Source organism: Triticum urartu, chromosome 5A, assembly GCF_056163025.1.
Source record: "Triticum urartu cultivar PI428250 chromosome 5A, HENAU_Tu73, whole genome shotgun sequence".
Classification (NCBI taxonomy): Eukaryota; Viridiplantae; Streptophyta; class Magnoliopsida; order Poales; family Poaceae; genus Triticum; species Triticum urartu.
This window is the reverse complement of record NC_141877.1, coordinates 300,573,684-300,593,297: the sequence shown is the minus strand read 5'-3', so window position 1 is coordinate 300,593,297 and position 19,614 is coordinate 300,573,684. Positions and strand designations below refer to the sequence as shown.

The 19,614-nt window shown below is 46.3% G+C and overlaps 1 protein-coding gene across 1 annotated transcript; it reads right to left on the bottom strand.

Annotated features, from left to right (window-relative positions):
- Nucleotides 1-478: 478 nt before the first annotated feature.
- Nucleotides 479-18,001, bottom strand: LOC147971136 (uncharacterized). The gene is made up of 12 exons (XM_087523838.1): nt 17,908-18,001; nt 17,746-17,832; nt 17,547-17,675; nt 17,359-17,460; nt 17,181-17,258; nt 16,807-17,082; nt 2,858-2,941; nt 2,265-2,752; nt 1,623-2,214; nt 1,371-1,553; nt 627-1,289; nt 479-540 (listed from the first exon to the last, which is right to left on the bottom strand). The coding sequence occupies exons 1-12, from the start codon at nt 17,999-18,001 to the stop codon at nt 479-481; spliced, it is 2,838 nt and encodes a 945-aa protein (XP_087379964.1).
- Nucleotides 18,002-19,614: the final 1,613 nt, after the last annotated feature.

The window sequence follows — 19,614 nt, the reverse complement described above, 5'->3', positions numbered from 1 at the left end:
CGACTACGTATACATGTGCGACAACAACACCCAGGATATTCTTCTTGAACAACAGCTCTTTCATAGCCTCTAGCTTGCCATGGAACACACGAGCCACAAGATCAGGTCGATCTTGCGCTGTCTGACCAGGAAACAACTCATTCGTTATCTCTTCCCAGTTAGGGTTGCAGGTCATGGTCAAGAAGATGCCAGGCTTCCCGTACGTATGGACAATTGCCATGGCATCCATATGCCTCCGCTTCATGTCGCGGTCGCCACCTGGGTACGTTCCAGGGAGCACTATCCTTACTCCAACAGCGCTTGCCCGGGACTCCCCGGATGTAATTGCATCAACAACTCCTTTATACAAGTCGGCACGGATCTTTGTCTGGTTCTTCCTGTACCATTTCAACCTACAACTCTCAATCTTGATGTACATGTCCACCCCCCATTGCTGTAGCAATCGTGCTCCATAGAGTATGGGATTGAATAACCCAGGTCATGTCTGCAGCATGTAACAGTAGTAGTCTCTCACGGAGACGCATAACCTGCTATTCCCCTCTGCACATGGATGAGTAGCGTGGAAGTTAGAATTCATATGAGAACTACACAATACATCAAAATGACATAATACGCATAAGGCTTACCTGCATCCTCATCATCATCATCATCACGTCCACCTCTTGGTTGTTGCACAACCGGCCAGGGGACATTACATTTAGGTAGTTTCGGGTGCCAACCGAGCTCCCCCCTTGGGTAGAAGAGTGGGTAAGAGAGCGGGTCATACGAGCCAGCCGTCACATGTATATTGTGCCTCTGGTTGTCGTTCCCGCAAAGTGTAATCCTACGATCGAACCTCTTCGCTAGGTCAGTGCCCTCCACCCAAATTGCAGCAACCTCAAATGACAGAGGTCTATTATACTTCCATTGGTCTAGTCTCTGGTTAGTGTTGAGGTCTATCCTGTAATCGTCGAGGTTGTCCCTATGCGCACCCAAACTCCTAAACTGCTGAGAGTACGGGTTTTCCCGAAGTATGTGCACCAACTTTCTGACGACATCCTGGTCTAATTGCTCGGTGGCAGCCTTGCGATGGGTTAGGCCTGGGTCATCGTCGTAGAAGTACAACTGTAGATGATCTGGACGGGATGTTGGCCCGAAGGAATGAACGTCGTGGTAGATGGTGCCGTGCGCCCGGAACGTGTACACCCCAGTCTTCATGTTTGTGTATGTTTCATCGAGGCTGGCGCCGAGGGTTGTGAAGGAGAAGTGTCCGTTGAAGAACCGTATGTTCTCCCGAAAATTCCTAGAGTCTGCATCAGTGCTAGACCAAAGCCTCATGAGATCCGGGATGGGCTCCGGTTGCTTCAGCTCGATCTACCCACTGCAACAACAGAATCCCGGGGCCTCGCTGACAAACTTCTTGACCTTGCAGTGGTCGCAATTCGTGGCGTGCTTCAAGATGTATGTGTTGGCTGGTAGGTTTGAGTACACATATTCAAATGGATCATGGTCGACATAGTTTTTGTGACTTGAGTCTTCCAATTCGTCGTGCTCCAAGTCATCAGCATCTGAGCCTGCAAACAATGTCTCCAATTAGTGTGATACCCCCAACATGTGGATCACGCTCAAGCGGTTGTACATACCTTCACCAGCAAACAGGTAATATTCATCATCAAAGAGGTCGTCAGGATTGACATTATCATTCATGAGACCATTGAGGTAAGCATCCATGTCGTCTGCCCAGGTGCCAAACAACACAAATGAGGGTTCAGTCTCAAGGGACGCAAGGAGAGCAAGGATGGGGGTGTTACCTTCACTTCTGATCGTGTACTCTGGTGTGCTAGATGATATTGAGGCACCGTGTGCTTCAACTATGGTAGGTTGTCCCGTTGAGCTCATTTTTGGTATGGAGATGGACCTGACAGTTGGGGTATTCACCCTACCTGCAAACCTTTCATTACGACGATCTAGTAGAGCATTCCTCTCACCACGTGGCACCTGCGTACATGTTTTTGGCTTGCGAACTTTCTCCTGAAGCTTCATCGCCGCCATACTTCCCTTGCAAGCTCGCTCTCTTGTCCTACGCCGAGCTCTAGACTCATGACTCTGCTCGTCAGCTCCATTATCCGCAATTGTTACCGGATCACTGGTTTGCTGGTCGGCACTTTGTAGGTGCTCATTGATTTCGATGAGGTCGCCATCTACATCACCATCACCTAAGGTTCTGCTTTGGTATAAATAACCGATGAATGATTACAAAATGAAAGATGACCGTTGATGGGATAACTACCATCGGTTTCGGTGTTGCGAATGTATGTGGGGGCCGACTTGACAGTTGTATCCAGATCTATCTGTTCACTGCCAGATTGTTGCGTGATGGTTGGAAGTGTGAGAGTCGGACAATTGGCGTGAGGATTGAAAGAGGGAGAGTTGGACAATGCTCTAGTTAGATCTGGACGTGGCATTGCGATCGATTCAGCACACGGGGTATTTTTCCTTCTAGCATAGTCTGCCTTTCGCTTTGCACTTGACTCCCCCTGCTCATCAGGGGTCCTACTGTTTCGTTGTTCCTTTTGTCGCTCACACTGCACTTGATTATTGTTTTGGAGGATGATCGTACCCTCTTCCTTTTTCTTCCAATAAGATGCCCGTCTTTGTGCGTTTCTCTGATCCCTTCGTTCGTCAGCCATCTTACTACTGCGGTCTCTTGCACGTTGCCTCCTAGCCAACTCTTTGTCATGATTGAATTCAGCAATGGCTGATGCGGACCCATCTTATGGAGCATCATCATGTGACAAGGATGTATAGTTCAAGCTCGATGGGTACAATAAATGAATCTATATTATCATTGTTATGTTAAAACTTTAAACACCGGTACCTGGCATCGAACCGGAAGGCTGATCAATATTAGTGATATCACCAAGAGGGGGTCGGGATGTATAGTTCCGGTTCGATGGGTTGGCTGGTTCAACAATAAGGTTAAAACACATCAATGCTCAACAATCATGAAGATCCCAAACCAAGCCAATCCGTCTGCTCTTTTCTTCAGCCATTTTTTGTTCTATATATACTTCGTTACTAAATGCCCTAATATTTCTTGTCTAGCCAGCATGTATTTCGTACTACAATGAGTTGATGTGAAATCCTGCGGTATTTTGTAATGATTATCTAATTTTGAGTGGCATTTACTTGCAGGTTTTTTAAAGGAACTTTTGGCAAGAAATACACAACCGTGTCATTCAGTGCTGGACCTCTGTTATTGGCAAGAAATACACTAATGTGTAGCTCACTGCTTAGGTAACATCAAATTCGTCTAATACTTGTTCTCGCATGTAGAAGTAAAATGCTCTTTCAGAATTCAGTTATTAGTGTCAGTATATTCTTCAGTTTAGCAAATTATGATTGATTGCTCTTTATGCTAATCTAAAGAAGTTTAGAACCGTATGTATTCTGAACATTGGCAAGTTCGCTTACATAAATTCTTCTATTTTTCCATTGCATCGAGAGAAAAAAATATATACATGCAGTGCCAATGGAGAACTTGGCCCAATTGATAATATACCCATCTTGGGAGTAGGGCATTTTGGAGACCAAGCTCCATGGAGCCCTTTATTTTGAATAATTCAAAATTCATAAATTTTAGTGTCAAAAAATTCTGAAAAAAATACACATGTATGCAAGGATGTAAAGTGTATGTGTGAAAAATTTCAGGATGAAATACCTTGAATTGCGAGCTGCACAAAAAAAACCAAAATCATGGACTTTATAGACGAACAATACATATGCTAAAAGGCCTCAGATTTGTATTTTTTGTGCAGCTCACATTTTGATGTATTTCGACCTAAAAATTTGCATACATGTACATTATGTATCTAGGTATATGTCTATTTATTTTCAAAAAAAAACTTGAAACAAAAAAGTTTGGATTTTAAAGTTTTCAAATAAAGGGCTCCATGGAGCTCGGTCTCCGTTTGGCATTTTCACCATATTGGGCACTATACATCTATTTCATATCAACTTTTGCTACTGACGTTGTGATAGTTAACGTATCATACTCCATATTTATTTCTTTTTCAGACAAATCGAGAACCATCTATCATATTATTCACCCTCTTGCAAATTTCTGTTATTTTGTTAGAAAAGCTACTTTCTGTCTTTGAGTGTCGGTAAATTTAATTTAATTTTTTAATCCATTTACGTCTTTCTAACACCGCAGATGTTTTTTAAAGCGTTCCGATATATGACATTTCTTGATCGTTCATATTTCAAACTCCAGTTTTTAACTTCATATTGAATCAATTATTATAAGTCAAAGCTAAAAGTGTTGGGGAACGTAGCAGAATTTTAAAAAATTTCACGCATCACCAAGATCAATCTATGGAGTCATCTAGCAACGAGGGAGAGAGGAGTGCATCTACATACCCTTGTAGATCACGAGCGGAAGCGTTCAAGAGAATGGGGTTAATGGAGTCGTACTCGACGTGATCCGAATCACCGAAGATCCTAGCGCCGAACGGACGGCACCTCCGCGTTCAACACACGTACGGAGCAAGAACGTCTCCCGCGCCTTGATCTAGCAAGGAGGAGGGAGAGGTTGAGGAAGAGGGCTCGAACAGCAGCACGACGGCGTGGTGGTGGTGAAGCTGCAGTACTCCAGCAGGGCTTCGCCAAGCTCTTATGGCGGAGGAGGAGAGGTGTTGGGGAGGGGAGGGGCTGCACCTTGGATGTTGTGTATGTAGCCCTCCCCTCACCCCTCTATTTATAGGGGAAGGGGAAAGGGGGCCGGCCCCCTCTAGATGAGATCTAGAGGGGGGGCAGCCAAGGGGAGGGGGGCTTGCCCCCCAAGCAAGGGGGCGGCCCCCTTAGGGTTTCCCCCCCCCCCAACCCTAGGCGCATGGGCCATAGGGGGGTGTGGCGCCCCAGCTCACTTGGGCTGGTTCCCTTCTCCATACAGCCATAAGGCCCCCCGGAAGAGGTGGCCCCTTCCGGTGGACCCCCGGAACCCCTCCGGTGGCCCCAGTACAATGCCGATATGCCCCCGAACCTTTCCGGCGACCGTATGACAACTTCCCATATATAAATCTTTACCTCCGGACCATTCCGGAACTCATTGTGACGTCTGGGATCTCATCCGGGACTCCGAACAACATTTGGTAATCACATACAAGTCTTCCTAACAACCCTAGCGTCACCGAACCTTAAGTGTGTAGACCCTACGGGTTCGGGAGACATGCAGACATAACCGAGACGACTCTCTGGTCAATAACCAACAGCGGGATCTGGATACCCATGTTGGCTCCCACATGCTCCACGATGATCTCATCGGATGAACCACGATGTCGAGGATTCAATCAATCCGTATACAATTCCCTTTGTCAATCGGTACGTTACTTGCCCGAGACTCGATCGTCGGTATCCCAATACCTTGTTCAGTCTCGTTACCGGCAAGTCACTTTACTCGTATCGTAATGCATGATCCCGTGATCAACCACTTGATCACATTGAGCTCATTATGATGATGCATTATCGAGTGGGCCCAGAGATACCTCTCCGTCATACGGAGTGACAAATCCCAGTCTCGATTCGTGCCAACCCAACAGACACTTTCGGAGATACCTGTAATGTACCTTTATAGTCACCTAGTTACGTTGTGACGTTTGGCACACCCAAGGCACTCCTACGGTATCCGGGAGTTGCACAATCTCATGGTCTAAGGAAATGATACTTGACATTCAGAAAAGCTACAGCAAACGAACTACACGATCTTTGAGCTATGCTTAGGATTGGGTCTTGTCCATCACATCATTCTCCTAATGATGTGATCCCGTTATCAATGACATCCAATGTCCATAGTCAGGAAACCATGACTATCTTTAGATCAACGAGCTAGTTAACTAGAGGCTCACTAGGGACGTGTTGTGGTCTATGTATTCACACATGTATTACGATTTCCGGATAACACAATTATAGCATGAACAATAGACAATTGTCATGAACAAAGAAATATAATAATAACCATTTTATTATTGCCTCTAGGGCATATTTCCAACAGTCTCCCACTTGCACTAGAGTCAATATTCTAGTTACATTGTGATGAATCGAACACCCATGCAGTTCTGGTGTTGATCATGTTTTTCTATAGGGAGAGGTTTAGTCAACGGATCTGCTACATTCAGGTCCGTATGTACTTTACAAATCTCTATGTCTCCATTTTGAACACTTTCACGAATGGAGTTGAAGCGACGCTTGATATGCCTGGTCTTCCTGTGAAACCTGGGCTCCTTGGCAAGGGCAATAGCTCAAGTGTTGTCACAGAAGAGAGTCATCGGGCCCGACGCATTGGGTATGACTCCTAGGTCGGTAATGAACTCCTTCACCCAGACTGCTTCTTGTGCTGCCTCCGAGGCTGCCATGTACTCCGCTTCACATGTAGATCCCGCCACAACGCTCTGCTTGCAACTGCACCAGCTTACTGCCCCACCATTTAAAATATACACGTATCCAGTTTGTGACTTAGAGTCATCCAGATCTGTGTCGAAGCTAGCATCAACATAACCCTTTACGACGAGCTCTTCGTCACCTCCATAAATGAGAAACATTTCCTTGGTCCTTTTCAGGTACTTCAGGATATTCTTGACCGCTCTCCAGTGTTCCATGCCGGGATTACTTTGGTACCTTCCTACCAAACTTACGGCAAGGTTTACATCAGGTCTGGTACACAGCATAGCATACATGATAGACCCTATGGCCGAGGCATAGGGGACGACACTCATCTTTTCTCTATCTTCTGCCATGGTCGGGCATTGAGCCGTGCTCAATCTCGTACCTTGCAATACAGGCAAGAACCCCTTCTTTGACTGATCCATTTTGAACTTCTTCAATATCTTGTCAAGGTACGTACTCTATGAAAGACCAATGAGGCGTCTCGATCTATCTCTATAGATCTTGATGCCTAATATATAAGCAGCTTCTCCAAGGTCCTTCATTGAAAAACACTTGTTCAAGTAGGCCTTTATGCTTTCCAAGAATTCTATATCATTTCCCATCAACAGTATGTCATCCACATACAATATGAGAAATGCTCCAGAGCTCCCACTCACTTTCTTGTAAATGCAGGCTTCTCCATAAGTCTGCATAAACCCAAACGCTTTGATCATCTCATCAAAACGAATGTTCCAACTCCGAGATGCTTGCACCAGCCCATAAATCGAGCGTTGGAGCTTGCACACCTTGTCAGCATTCTTAGGATCGACAAAACCTTCTGGCTGCATCATATACAATTCTTCATTAAGTAAACCATTAAGGAATGCCGTTTTGACATCCATTTGCCATATCTCATAATCATAGAATGCGGCAATTGCTAACATGATTCGGACGGACTTTAGCTTTGCTACGGGTGAGAAAGTCTTATCGTAGTCAACCCCTTGAACTTGTCGATAACCCTTAGCGACAAGCCGAGCTTTATAGATGGTCACATTACCATCCGCGTCTGTCTTCTTCTTAAAGATCCATTTATTTTCTATGGCTCTCCAATCATCGGGCAAGTCAGTCAAAGTCCATACTTCGTTTCCATACATGGATCCTATCTCGGATTTCATGGCTTCCAGCCATTTGTCGGAATCCGGGCCCGCCATCGCTTCTTCATGGTGTTGCCATACCACTCTGGTGTGGAACGTGTCCTCGTGGACCTACGAAGTTCAGTAGCAACTTGATCTAAAGTTTCATGATCATCATCATCAACTTCCTCTCTAGTCGGTGCAGGCACCTCTGGAACATTTTCTTGAGCTGTGCCACTTACCGGTTCAAGAGGTAATACTTCATCAAGTTCTACTTTCCTCCCACTTGTTTCTTTCGAGAGAAACTCTTTCTCTAGAAAGGACCCATTCTTGGCAACAAAGATCTTGCCTTCGGATCTGAGGTAGAAGGTATACCCAACAGTTTCTTTAGGGTATCCTATGAAGACGCATTTTTCCGATTTGGGTTTGAGCTTTTCAGGTTGAAGTTTCTTGACATAAGCATCGCATCCCCAAACTTTTAGAAACGACAGCTTAGGTTTCTTCCCAAACCATAATTCATACGGTGTCGTCTCAACGGATTTCGATGGAGCCCTATTTAAAGTGAATGCGGCAGTCTCTAAAGCATAGCCCCAAAATGACAGCGGTAAATCGGTAAGAGACATCATAGATCGCACCATATCTAATAGAGTGCGATTACGACGTTCGGACACACCATTACGCTGAGGTGTTCCAGGCGGCGTGAGTTGTGAAACTATTCCACCTTTTCTTAAGTGTGTGCCAAATTCATGACTCAAGTATTCTCCCCCACGATCTGATCGCAAGAACTTGATTTTCTTGTCACGTTGATTCTCAACCTCACTCTGAAATTCCTTGAACTTTTCAAAGGTCTCAGACTTGTGTTTCATTAAGTAGACATACCCATATCTACTCAAGTCATCAGTGAGGGTGAGAACATAACGATAGCCACCGCGAGCCTCAACACTCATTGGACCGCACACATCAGTATGTATGATTTCCAATAAATTGGTTGCTCGCTCCATTGTTCCTGAGAACGGAGTCTTGATCATTTTACCCATGAGGCATGGTTCGCACGTGTCAAATGATTCGTAATCAAGAGACTCCAAAAGTCCATCTACATGGAGCTTCTTCATGCGTTTGACACCTATGTGACCAAGGCGGCAGTGCCACAAGTATGTGGGACTATCATTATCAACCTTACATCTTTTAGTATTCACACTATGAATATGTGTAGCATTACGCTCGAGATTCATTAAGAATAAACCATTCACCATTGGAGCATGACCATAAAACATATCTCTCATATAAATAGAACAACCATTATTCTCGGATTTAAATGAGTAGCCATCTCGAATTAAACGAGATCCTGATACAATGTTCATGCTCAAAGCTGGCACTAAATAACAATTATTGAGGTTTAAAACTAATCCCGTAGGTAAATGTAGAGGTAGCATGCCGACGGTGATCACATCGACCTTGGAACCATTCCCGACGCGCATCGTCACCTCGTCCTTCGCCAGTCTCCGCTTATTCCGCAGCTCCTGCTTTGAGTTACAAATGTGAGCAACCGCACTGGTATCAAATACCCAGGAGCTACTACGAGTACTGGTAAGGTACACATCAATTACATGTATATCACATATACCTTTCGTGATGCCGGCCTTCTTGTCCGCTAAGTATTTGGGGCAGTTCCGCTTCCAGTGACCACTTCCCTTGCAATAAAAGCACTCAGTCTTGGGCTTGGGTCCATTCTTTGGCTTCTTCCCGGCAGCTTGCTTACCGGGCGCGGCAACTCCCTTGCCGTCCTTCTTGAAGTTCTTCTTACCCTTGCCTTTCTTGAACTTGGTGGTTTTATTCACCATCAACACTTGATGTTCCTTTTTGACTTCTACCTCTGCTGATTTCAGCATTGAATATACCTCAGGAATGGTCTTTTCCATCCCCTGCATATTGAAGTTCATCACAAAGCTCTTGTAGCTCGGTGGAAGCGACTGAAGGATTCTGTCAATGATCGCGTCATCCGGGAGATTAACTCCCAGCTGAGTCAAGCGGTTATGCAACCTAGACATTTTGAGTATGTGCTCACTGACAGAACTATTTTCCTCCATCTTACAGCTGAAGAACTTGTCAGAGACCTCATATCTCTCGACCTGGGCATCAGCTTGAAAAACCATTTTCAGCTCTTCGAACATCTCATATGCTCCGTGTCTCTCAAAACGCTTTTGGAGCCCCGGTTCTAAGCTGTAAAGCATGCCGCACTGAACGAGGGAGTAACCATCGGCACGTGATTGCCAAGCATTCATAACGTCTTGGTTCTCTGGGACATGTGCGTTACCTAGCGGTGCTGCTAGGACATAATCTTTCTTGGCAGCTATGAGGATGATCCTGTGACGCCCCCGATTTAATCGTACACTAATCATACACGCAAACATGTACGATCAAGATTAGGGACTCACGGGAAGATATCACAACACAACTCTACAAATAAAATAAGTCATACAAGCATCATATTACAAGCCAGGGGCCTCGAGGGCTCGAATACAAGAGCTCGATCATAGACGAGTCAGCGGAAGCAACAATATCTGAGTACAGACATGAGTTAAACAAGTTTGCCTTAAGAAGGCTAGCACAAACTGGGATACAAATCGAAAGAGGCGCAGGCCTCCTGCCTGGGATCCTCCTAAACTACTCCTGGTCGTCGTCAGCGGGCAGCACGTAGTAGTAGGCACCTCCGGTGTAGTAGGAGTCGTCGTCGACGGTGGCGTCTGGCTCCTGGGCTCCAACATCTGGTTGCGACAACCAGGTAGAAGGGATAGAGGGAAAAGAAGGAGAAAGCAACCATGAGTACTCATCCAAAGTACTCGCAAGCAAGGAGCTACACTACATATGCATGGGTATCAAATGGAATAAGGGTATCATATGTGGACTGAACTGCAGAATGCCAGAATAAGAGGGGGATAACTAGTCCTTTCGAAGTCTACGCTTCTGGCAGCCTCCGTCTTGCAACATGTAGAAGAGAGTAGACTGAAGTCCTCCAAGTAGCATCGCATAGCATAATCCTAACCGATGATCCTCCCCTCGTCGCCCTGTGAGAGAGCGATCATCGGTTGTATTTGGCACTTGGAAGGGTGTGTTTTATTAAGTATCCGGTTCTAGTTGTCATAAGGTCAAGGTACAACTCCAAGTTGTCCTGTTACCGAAGATCACGGCTATTCGAATAGATTAACTTCCCTGCAGGGGTGCACCACATACCCCAACACGCTCGATCCCATTTGGCCGGACACACTTTCCTGGGTCATGCCCGGCCTCGGAAGATCAACACGTCGCAGCCCCACCTAGACCAACAGAGAGGTCAGCACGCCGGTCTAAACCTAAGCGCCCAGGGGTCTGGGCCCATCGCCCTTAGCACACCTGCACGTTGCGAACGCGGCCGAAAGCAGACCTAGCCTAGTGGCCTTCCAGTCCAATCCGGCGCGCGCCACTCAGTCGCTGACGTCACGAAGGCTTCGGCTGATACCACGACGCCGGGATACCCATAACTACTCCCGCGTAGATGGTTAGTGCGTATAGACCAGTAGCCAGACTCAGATCAAATACCAAGATCTCGTTAAACGTGTTAAGTATCTGCGAACGCCGACCAGGGCCAGGCCCACCTCTCTCCTAGGTGGTCTCAACCTGCCCTGTCGCTCCGCCACAAAGTAACAGCCGGGGGCCGTCGGGAACCCAGGCCCACCACTACCTGGATGGAGCCACCTGCCCCTTCAGCCCCCATCTCCGAACAGTATCACAGGTAAGGTAACTGTGTAAAGTATATTGTATATGCCTGTGATCACCTCCCGAAGTGATCACGGCCCAGTAATATAACATGGCAGACGGACAAGAGTGTAGGGCCACTGATGGAACACTAGCATCCTATACTAAGCAGTAGGATAGCAGGTAATGGTAACAACAGTAGTAGCAAGGATAGGCTATGCATCAGGATAGGAATAACGGAAAGCAGTAACATGCTACACTACTCTAATGCAAGCCGTGTAGAGAAGATTAGGCGATATCTGGTGATCAAAGGGGGGGGGCTTGCCTGGTTGCTCTGGCAAGAAGGAAGGGTCATCTTCAATGTAGTCGGACACACGGACATCGGCAGTATTCTCGGAGTCTACCGGAAAGAAGTAACGGAGGGGGAACATAATAAATAACAGAGCAATCAAAGCAATACAAAGCATAACATGGCAATACGCGGTGCTAGGGGTGACCTAACGCAGTAGGAGGTGATACCGACGAAGGAGGAAAACATCCGGGAAAATATCCCCGGTGTTTCGTGTTTTCGGATAATGAATCGGAGGGGAAAAGTTGCATGTTTGCTATGCTAGGGATGTGTGGCGGATAAACGGGCTGCGTATTCAAATTCGTCTCGTCGTTCTAAGCAACTTTCATGTATAAAGTTTTTCCATCCGAGCTACGGTTTAGTTTATATTGAATTTTCAAAGTTTTAAAATGATTTTCTAATTTCTAGATTTAATTTAATTCGAAAATAGGTTAGTATTTAAATGCTATGGGTACACAGGAAGTGTACCCAGAAGTGTGTATGGGTATGTCAGGTGGGGGCAGGGGGTCTGAGTCAGCAGTCAACGTTTGACTTTGACCATTGACTGGTCAAACTGACCAGTGGGTCCCCACTGTTAGTGAGACAGTTTGTTAACAAGTTTTATTTATTTAAAATAGTCTAATTAGTTAGTGGGCCCAGTTTGTCATAGACTCAGGTTAGGGATTGTGTTATTTTAATTAAGTAATTAACAATGGTGGGGGCCCACGTGTCTGTGGCAGTGGGGGTGTTAATGGGTTCAGTAACCACCGGTGCTAATCCGGCGGCTCCGGCGATTGCCGGTAAGCCGACTCCGGCCACGGGAGCTCACAGGGGTGGCGGCGTTGGAAATCCCGTTCAACAGTGAACCGGGTGGTGGTCGTGGGCGGTCGGAGGTGGAGCGTAGAGGCGGTGGCATTGAGCGGGGCGGTGGCGGCGCTTCTGCTTGCGGGACGCGATGCATGGGACGGTCGGGAGCAAGCAGCAGCAGGAGCGACCGTGGGTAGGAGGGCACGTGCGGCTGCAGTCCATAGCAACGCGGGGCGAGGCCAGGAGGGCGCGGGCCGGTGCGAGGGCGCACTGCCAGGGCGCGGCCGGAGCGTGTCGGAGGCAGGGAAGCAAAGGGAAGCCGAAGGAGGAGCCGCGCGGTAGGGAGCGGGCTAGGCGCGGCGGCGTGCGTGTGCGGGACGGCGTGGTCGCGCGGTGACTGTGCGAGGGGAAGGGGAGCTCACAGGGGGCCGTAGGGAACTGGGCAGCGGGGCGTGAGGAGGACGACAGGGATGACCGGGCGATGGGGAGGCGAGCGGCTGCGGCGTGCTGTCGAGGAGGAAGACGGCGAGGCAGCGTTCCGGGTGACGGTGGCGTGGTCCATCGGTGCTGGTGTCGGGGGCGAGCGGAGGGCGCGGTGGACCAAGCCCGGCGTCGAGCGGCGGGGGCACGGGATCGAAGCCGATCCAGATCGGATCGGGAGGAAGGAGTGGCGACGTGGGGAGGGGGTAGCAGTTAGGGTTTGACCGGGGGGGTCGGGGCGACCTAGTAGGGCGTCGGGGTGGGCCGGCCCATTCGGCGGCTGGGGCCAGCTGGGCCACTTGGCCCAGCGGGGGGGGGGGGGGTTCTTTTTTTTGATTGTCTTCTGTTTTTTGTGTTTTCTTTTCTTTTATTTATTTTCCTTTACTGTTTTATTTTATTTCTTTAACAGTTATAGTTTAATAATAAGTTAAAGTCCACACCTAAATTGGAGTTGTAAAAAAGTTTTTAGTGACTAAATAAACTAGTTTAATATTTGTTTATATTTAATAGCACTCATATAATTGTTTTTTGCTAGTGTTTTATTCATCTCATAGTATTTAAACATTTTAAAAAGGTGTGGCTTCTCCACCATAATTATCTGTGCAATATTTGGTTCACTCCGAACATTTTTGTTTCTATGTTTGAAAACTTTTGTTGTTTGCCATATTTTGAATTGATTTTGAATCGGTTTTGTACTAACGAAAGATTAGCAACAGTAATTGAAGTGACGTGGCATCATTAGCAGAGAATTACTGTAGGGTAACTATCCGGGCGTCACAGATCCTCAGGTTCTGGACCCAGTCCGTATAGTTGCTGCCATCGTCTTTCAGCTTGGTTTTCTCTAGGAACGCGTTGAAGTTGAGAACAACGTGGGCCATTTGATCTACAAGACATATTGTAAAGATTTTAGACTAAGTTCATGATAATTAAGTTCATCTAATCAAATTATTCAATGAACTCCCACTCAGATAGACATCCCTCCAATCATCTAAGTATAACATGATCCGAGTTAACTAGGCCGTGTCCGATCATCACGTGAGATGGACTAGTCAACATCGGTGAACATCTTCATGTTGATCGTATCTTCTATACGACTCATGCTCGACCTTTCGGTCTTCTATGTTCCGAGGCCATGTTTGTACATGCTAGGCTCGTCAAGTCAACCTAAGTGTATTGCGTGTGTAAATCTGGCTTACACCCGTTGTATTCGAACGTTAGAATCTATCACACCCGATCATCACGTGGTGCTTCGAAACAACGAACCTTCGCAACGGTGCACAGTTAGGGGGAACACTTTCTTGAAATTATTTCGAGGGATCATCTTATTTAAGCTACCGTCGTTCTAAGGAAATAAGATGTAAAACATGATAAACATCACATGCAATCAAATAGTGACATGATATGGCCAATATCATTCGCTCCTTTTGATCTCCATCTTCGGGGCTCCATGATCATCGTTGTCACCGGCATGACACCATGATCTCCATCATCGTGTCTTCTTGAAGTTGTCACGTCATCTATTACTTCTACTACTATGGCTAACGCTTTAGCAATAAAGTAAAGTAATTACATGACGTTTATGTTGACACGCAGGTCATAAATAAATAAAGACAACTCCTATGGCTCCTGCCGGTTGTCATACTCATCGACATGCAAGTCGTGATTCCTATTACAAGAACATGATCATCTCATACATCACATATATCATTCATCAGATCCTTTGGCCATATCACATCACAAAACACTTGCTGCAAAAACAAGTTAGACGTCCTCTAATTGTTGTTGCAAGTTTTTACGTGGCTGCTATAGGTTTCTAGCAAGAACGTCTCTTACCTAAGCCAAAACCACAACGTGAATTTCCAATTTCTATTTACCCTTCATAAGGACACTGTTCATCGAATCCGATCCGACTAAAGTGGGAGAGACAGACACCCGCCAGCCACCTTATGCAACTAGTGCATGTCAGTCGGTGGAACCGGTCTCACGTAAGCGTACGTGTAAGGTTGGTCCAAGCCGCTTCATCCCACGATGCCGCCGAATCAAAATAAGACTAGTAACGGCAAGCAAATTGACAATATCGATGCCCACAACTACTTTGTGTTCTACTCGTGCATAGTAACTACGCATAGACCTAGCTCATGATGCCAATGTTGGGGAACGTAGCAGAATTTTAAAAAATTTTACGCATCACTAAGATCAATCTATGGAGTCATCTAGCAACGAGGGAGAGAGGAGTGCATCTACATACCCTTGTAGATCATGAGCGGAAGCGTTCAAGAGAACGGGGTTGATGGAGTCGTACTCGACGTGATCCGAATCACTGAAGATCCTAGCGCCGAACGGACGGCACCTCCGCATTCAACACACGTATGGAGCGAGGACGTCTCCCGCGCCTTGATCCAACAAGGAGGAGGGAGAGGTTGAGGAAGAGGGCTCCAACAGCAGCACGACGGCGTGGTGGTGGTGAAGCTGCAGTACTCCGGCAGGGCTTCGCCAAGCTCTTATGGAGGAGGAGAGGTGTTGGGGAGGGAGGGGCTGCACCTTGGATGTTGTGTATGCAGCCATCCCCTCACCCCTCTATTTATAGGGGAAGGGGAAAGGGGGTCGGCCCCCTCTAGATGAGATCTAGAGGGGGGGCGGCGGCCAAGGGGAGGGGGGCTTGCCCCCCAAGCAAGGGGCGCCCCCCTTAGGGTTTCCCCCCGACCCTAGGCGCATGGGCCCTAGGGGGTGTGGTGCCCCAGCCCACTTGGGCTGGTTCCCTTCTCCATATAGCCCATAAGGCCCCCCAGAAGAGGTGGCCCCTTTCGGTGGCCCCGGTACAATACTGATATGCCCCCGAACCTTTCCAGCGACCGTATGACAACTTCCCATATATAAATCATTACCTCCGGACCATTCCGGAACTCCTCGTGACGTCCGGGATCTCATAGGGACTCCGAACAACATTTGGTAATCACATACAAGTCTTCCTAACAACCCCAGTGTCACCGAACCTTAAGTGTGTAGACCCTACGGGTTCGGGAGACATGCAGACATGACCGAGACGACTCTCCGGTCAATAACCAACAGCGGGATCTGGATACCCATGTTGGCTCCCACATGCTCCACGATGATCTCATCGGATGAACCACGATGTCGAGGATTCAATCAATCAGTATACTATTCCCTTTGTCAATTGGTACGTTACTTGCCCGAGACTCGATCGTCGGTATCCCAATACCTTGTTCAGTCTCGTTACCGGCAAGTCACTTTACTCGTACCGTAATGCATGATCCCGTGATCAACCACTTTATCACATTGAGCTCATTATGATGATGCATTACCAAGTGGTCCCAGAGATACCTCTCCGTCATACGGAGTGACAAATCCCAGTCTCGATTCGTGCCAACCCAACAGACACTTTCGGAGATACCTGTAATGTACCTTTATAGTCACCCAGTTACGTTGTGACGTTTGGCACACCCAAGGCACTCCTACGGTATCCGGGAGTTGCACAATCTCATGGTCTAAGGAAATGATACTTGACATTAAGAAAAGCTACAGCAAATGAACTACACGATCTTTGAGCTATGCTTAGGATTGGGTCTTGTCCATCACATCATTCTCCTAATGATGTGATCCCGTTATCAATGACATCCAATGTCCATAGTCAGGAAACCATGACTATCTTTTGATCAACGAGCTAGTTAACTAGAGGCTCACTAGGGACGTGTTGTGGTCTATGTATTCACACATGTATTACGATTTCCGGATAACACAATTATAGCATGAACAATAGACAATTATCATGAACAAAGAAATATAATAATAACCATTTTATTATTGCCTCTAGGGCATATTTCCAACAAAAAGTGCGTATTCTAATATTTGATTCCCAAATTTGGTTTGTCACCACCGTAAGCTCATAACTTTAAAAACCCGTACCTGGCATCGAACCGGAAGGCTGGTCAATATTAGTGATATCACCAAGAGGGGGTCGGGAAACAGTCTGCTTTTCATTTTGGAGCTTGACATGTTCATCCTTTTTCTTTCGATAAGTTGCTCGCCTTCGTGCGTTTCTCTGCTCCCTTTTGTCATCTGTTATGCTATAACTCACTTGGTCATTCAGAACATCACATGTTGGGGTAGACGATGTGACAAGCTCTGAACCACCACAACCAAGGGCATTAAGACACACATCATTGCGGGCAGATTCTCTGGCTGCAGGAACAAAAGAAAATATGTCCATTAGGCTAATACATGAACATGCATCCCTTTAAGCACAAATCTGGCCATATGAAAGGCATATCGGCTCACACCACTTGAGCCTGCTGCGTGACCTGTGGCATAAAGTGATGCAAGAGTACTCCTTTCCGGGAACGAAGGCACATTATAGTCTGCACGATGTATAAACAACAAAGCTAGATGAGAATTAGTCAACATGTACATTCATAGAGACGTTTGATCACTGTCCATGATGCACGTGTCGGATCATACCAAATGAACTTCCTGCAAGGCCGCAGGCACAAATATCTGTGAGAGTACTCAGACCAGGGAACAAAGCAACATTAGGGCTACAAAAGGAGATTGATGGGTTGTCTACATAACAAAACCAGTATAGAATGAGGCAGTTTCTTGCTAACCGAATAGTGTAGATAGTGTGATTAAATATGGAACCCACGTACATAAACTCGCATGCCCAGGCTGATCAACAATTGTTATCTCAGAAAGAGGGTGTTTGATTAGGTTTGCAAGCTCGTCCTGCTCTAACCGTGGCATGCCAGTTCCATCTGTTTCCTTGTGTGCTTCCAAGTCTGTTAGGCACAATTGATCATGTTAAAACCATATGATACAATGGATAGGGTTATTTACACACTCCAATACCTGGAGTCATTTGATAATTGTCAACATTGTCAGCTACGGGAATGATTGTTGGGTTGTATTCATCAACATTTCCGTCGACATTATGGCCTGCAACACATTAGCGAGATACAATGATTGTTGGGCACCCTTGACATTTGACTCGTTTATGTTATTCTAACGTACCTTGGCTCCCTTGTGAATGTAGGTCAGCAAGAGGGGGTACATGCACATCTGACCCCTTTTTCTCTACCGGCGCCTTGCTATTTGCATTTCCCATTCGTACCTATCATTTTTCAACAGCATTAGTATTGATGTGGTATGTATACTGAACAATTGGCTTGCCATGTATTTTTGGCATGCCAGCTGGGAACATGGGGAAGAAATGACAACATTGTATTTTTGGTGTTCGAACTGGGAACATAGGGAACATTTATTCAAATGGCTCCATTGTATGTGGCTCCATCTGGTGGCTCTGTTGTATATGGCTCCATCTGGTGACAATTGTCTTCTGCAGCGTTGCGTGATCTTTAAGAGATCATGAGCATACGTACCTTTAAGAAAAGCAAGGTTGAAAACTGATCAGTGATGACGCCCTGAACTGCTTGCCGCCGTTGTCGGAGATCCATGGTGTGTGGCTACTCGAGGCGGCGGCGGTGTCTTGCTAATCCGCGAGAAGATCGTGGTGTGTGGGTACCCAAGTTGACAGCGGCGGCGATGTCTTGCTGGCCCGTGACGGGATCGTGGTGTGTGGGTACCTGAGGAGGCGGCGGCGGCCTGCTGATCCGCGACGGTGTTGTTTGTGATCCGCCACGGGCGACGTATGTGAGGCGGCAGCGGTGGCGGCATTCTCGTGATCCAGGACGGATGTGGGAAACAAGGAGCGGATTGGGTCGGGTCCTCGTTCCGTACAGGAGCGTCGATCCGTTTTTTTATCTATATGTAGATATGTAGATTAAAATCAGTGGTACGGGGTGGTGGGAGGTGGGAAGAAATAAAACCGGACGAAAATAAAACTGGAGTACCAGGCTACCAACTGCTCGATTAGGAGTAGAGATGATTACCTACATCCAACTGGATATATGTGCTTGGATCTTTCCCTACCACATGATGCTTTCCAGGTGAATAATAATAACGTTGGAATAAGGATGAACATTATTGACTATTGCATAGAAAGTAAATACTGAAAAGTAAAAGATAGGACCTTCGCAGAGGGAAGCAGAGATTGTCATGCGCTTTTTCATTTGGATGTGCAAACTCTTAATGTAAAGGAACATCACTTTATATCCCCCCTTGTGATAGCTACCTCTATTATGCAGTCTGTTGCTTTTATTTGTTTACCATCACAAGTTCGTATGAAGCTTATTTTCCCTTGCAATAAAAGTCCATACATATTTAGGAGCAGTTTTTATTGATTTTTGCACTCATGGCAAGTTACTTGAAGGATCTTATTCAATCTATAGGTAGATATGGTGGACTCTCATGGCAAGAAATTGGGTTCATAGTTTTTTTGATGCACAAGTAGTATTTCTATTTAGTACGAACTTTTGTCTAGCAAAAGATCATGAGCAAGCACCACATGTTAGAGGATCCATGACAATATAACTTCTATGTGAATATAAGCAAACATAACTCATTATGTTGTCTTCCTTGTCCAACATCAACTATTTGATCACGTTTTGAAATAATTAATGGGGGATCACAATAATAAAAGACGTCCAAGATGGTATATTTATATGTGAGACCTCTCTTCCTTTACTATTCTTTCATGAATTGCATCAATTACAATTGCTATGTTTGCTAGATCCCAATAAATTTTATTCATTATACTCCTTATATGTGAAGTCATTACTCCCCATGGGATTAGCATATGATCTTTTATTCTTATACTTT

Bases quoted from the DNA above. Each gene is read 5' to 3' on its own strand.
- LOC147971136 (XM_087523838.1), bottom strand. From the start codon at position 18,001: ATGGGAAATGCAAATAGCAAGGCGCCGGTAGAGAAAAAGGGGTCAGAT. The intron at 17,461-17,546 runs GTACGTGGGTTC...TTTGTTATGTAG, and splicing joins GCCTGGGCATGCGAGTTTAT to ACAACCCATCAATCTCCTTT. The intron at 2,753-2,857 runs GTACCGGTGTTT...ATGCTCCATAAG, and splicing joins GCCTTCCGGTTCGATGCCAG to ATGGGTCCGCATCAGCCATT.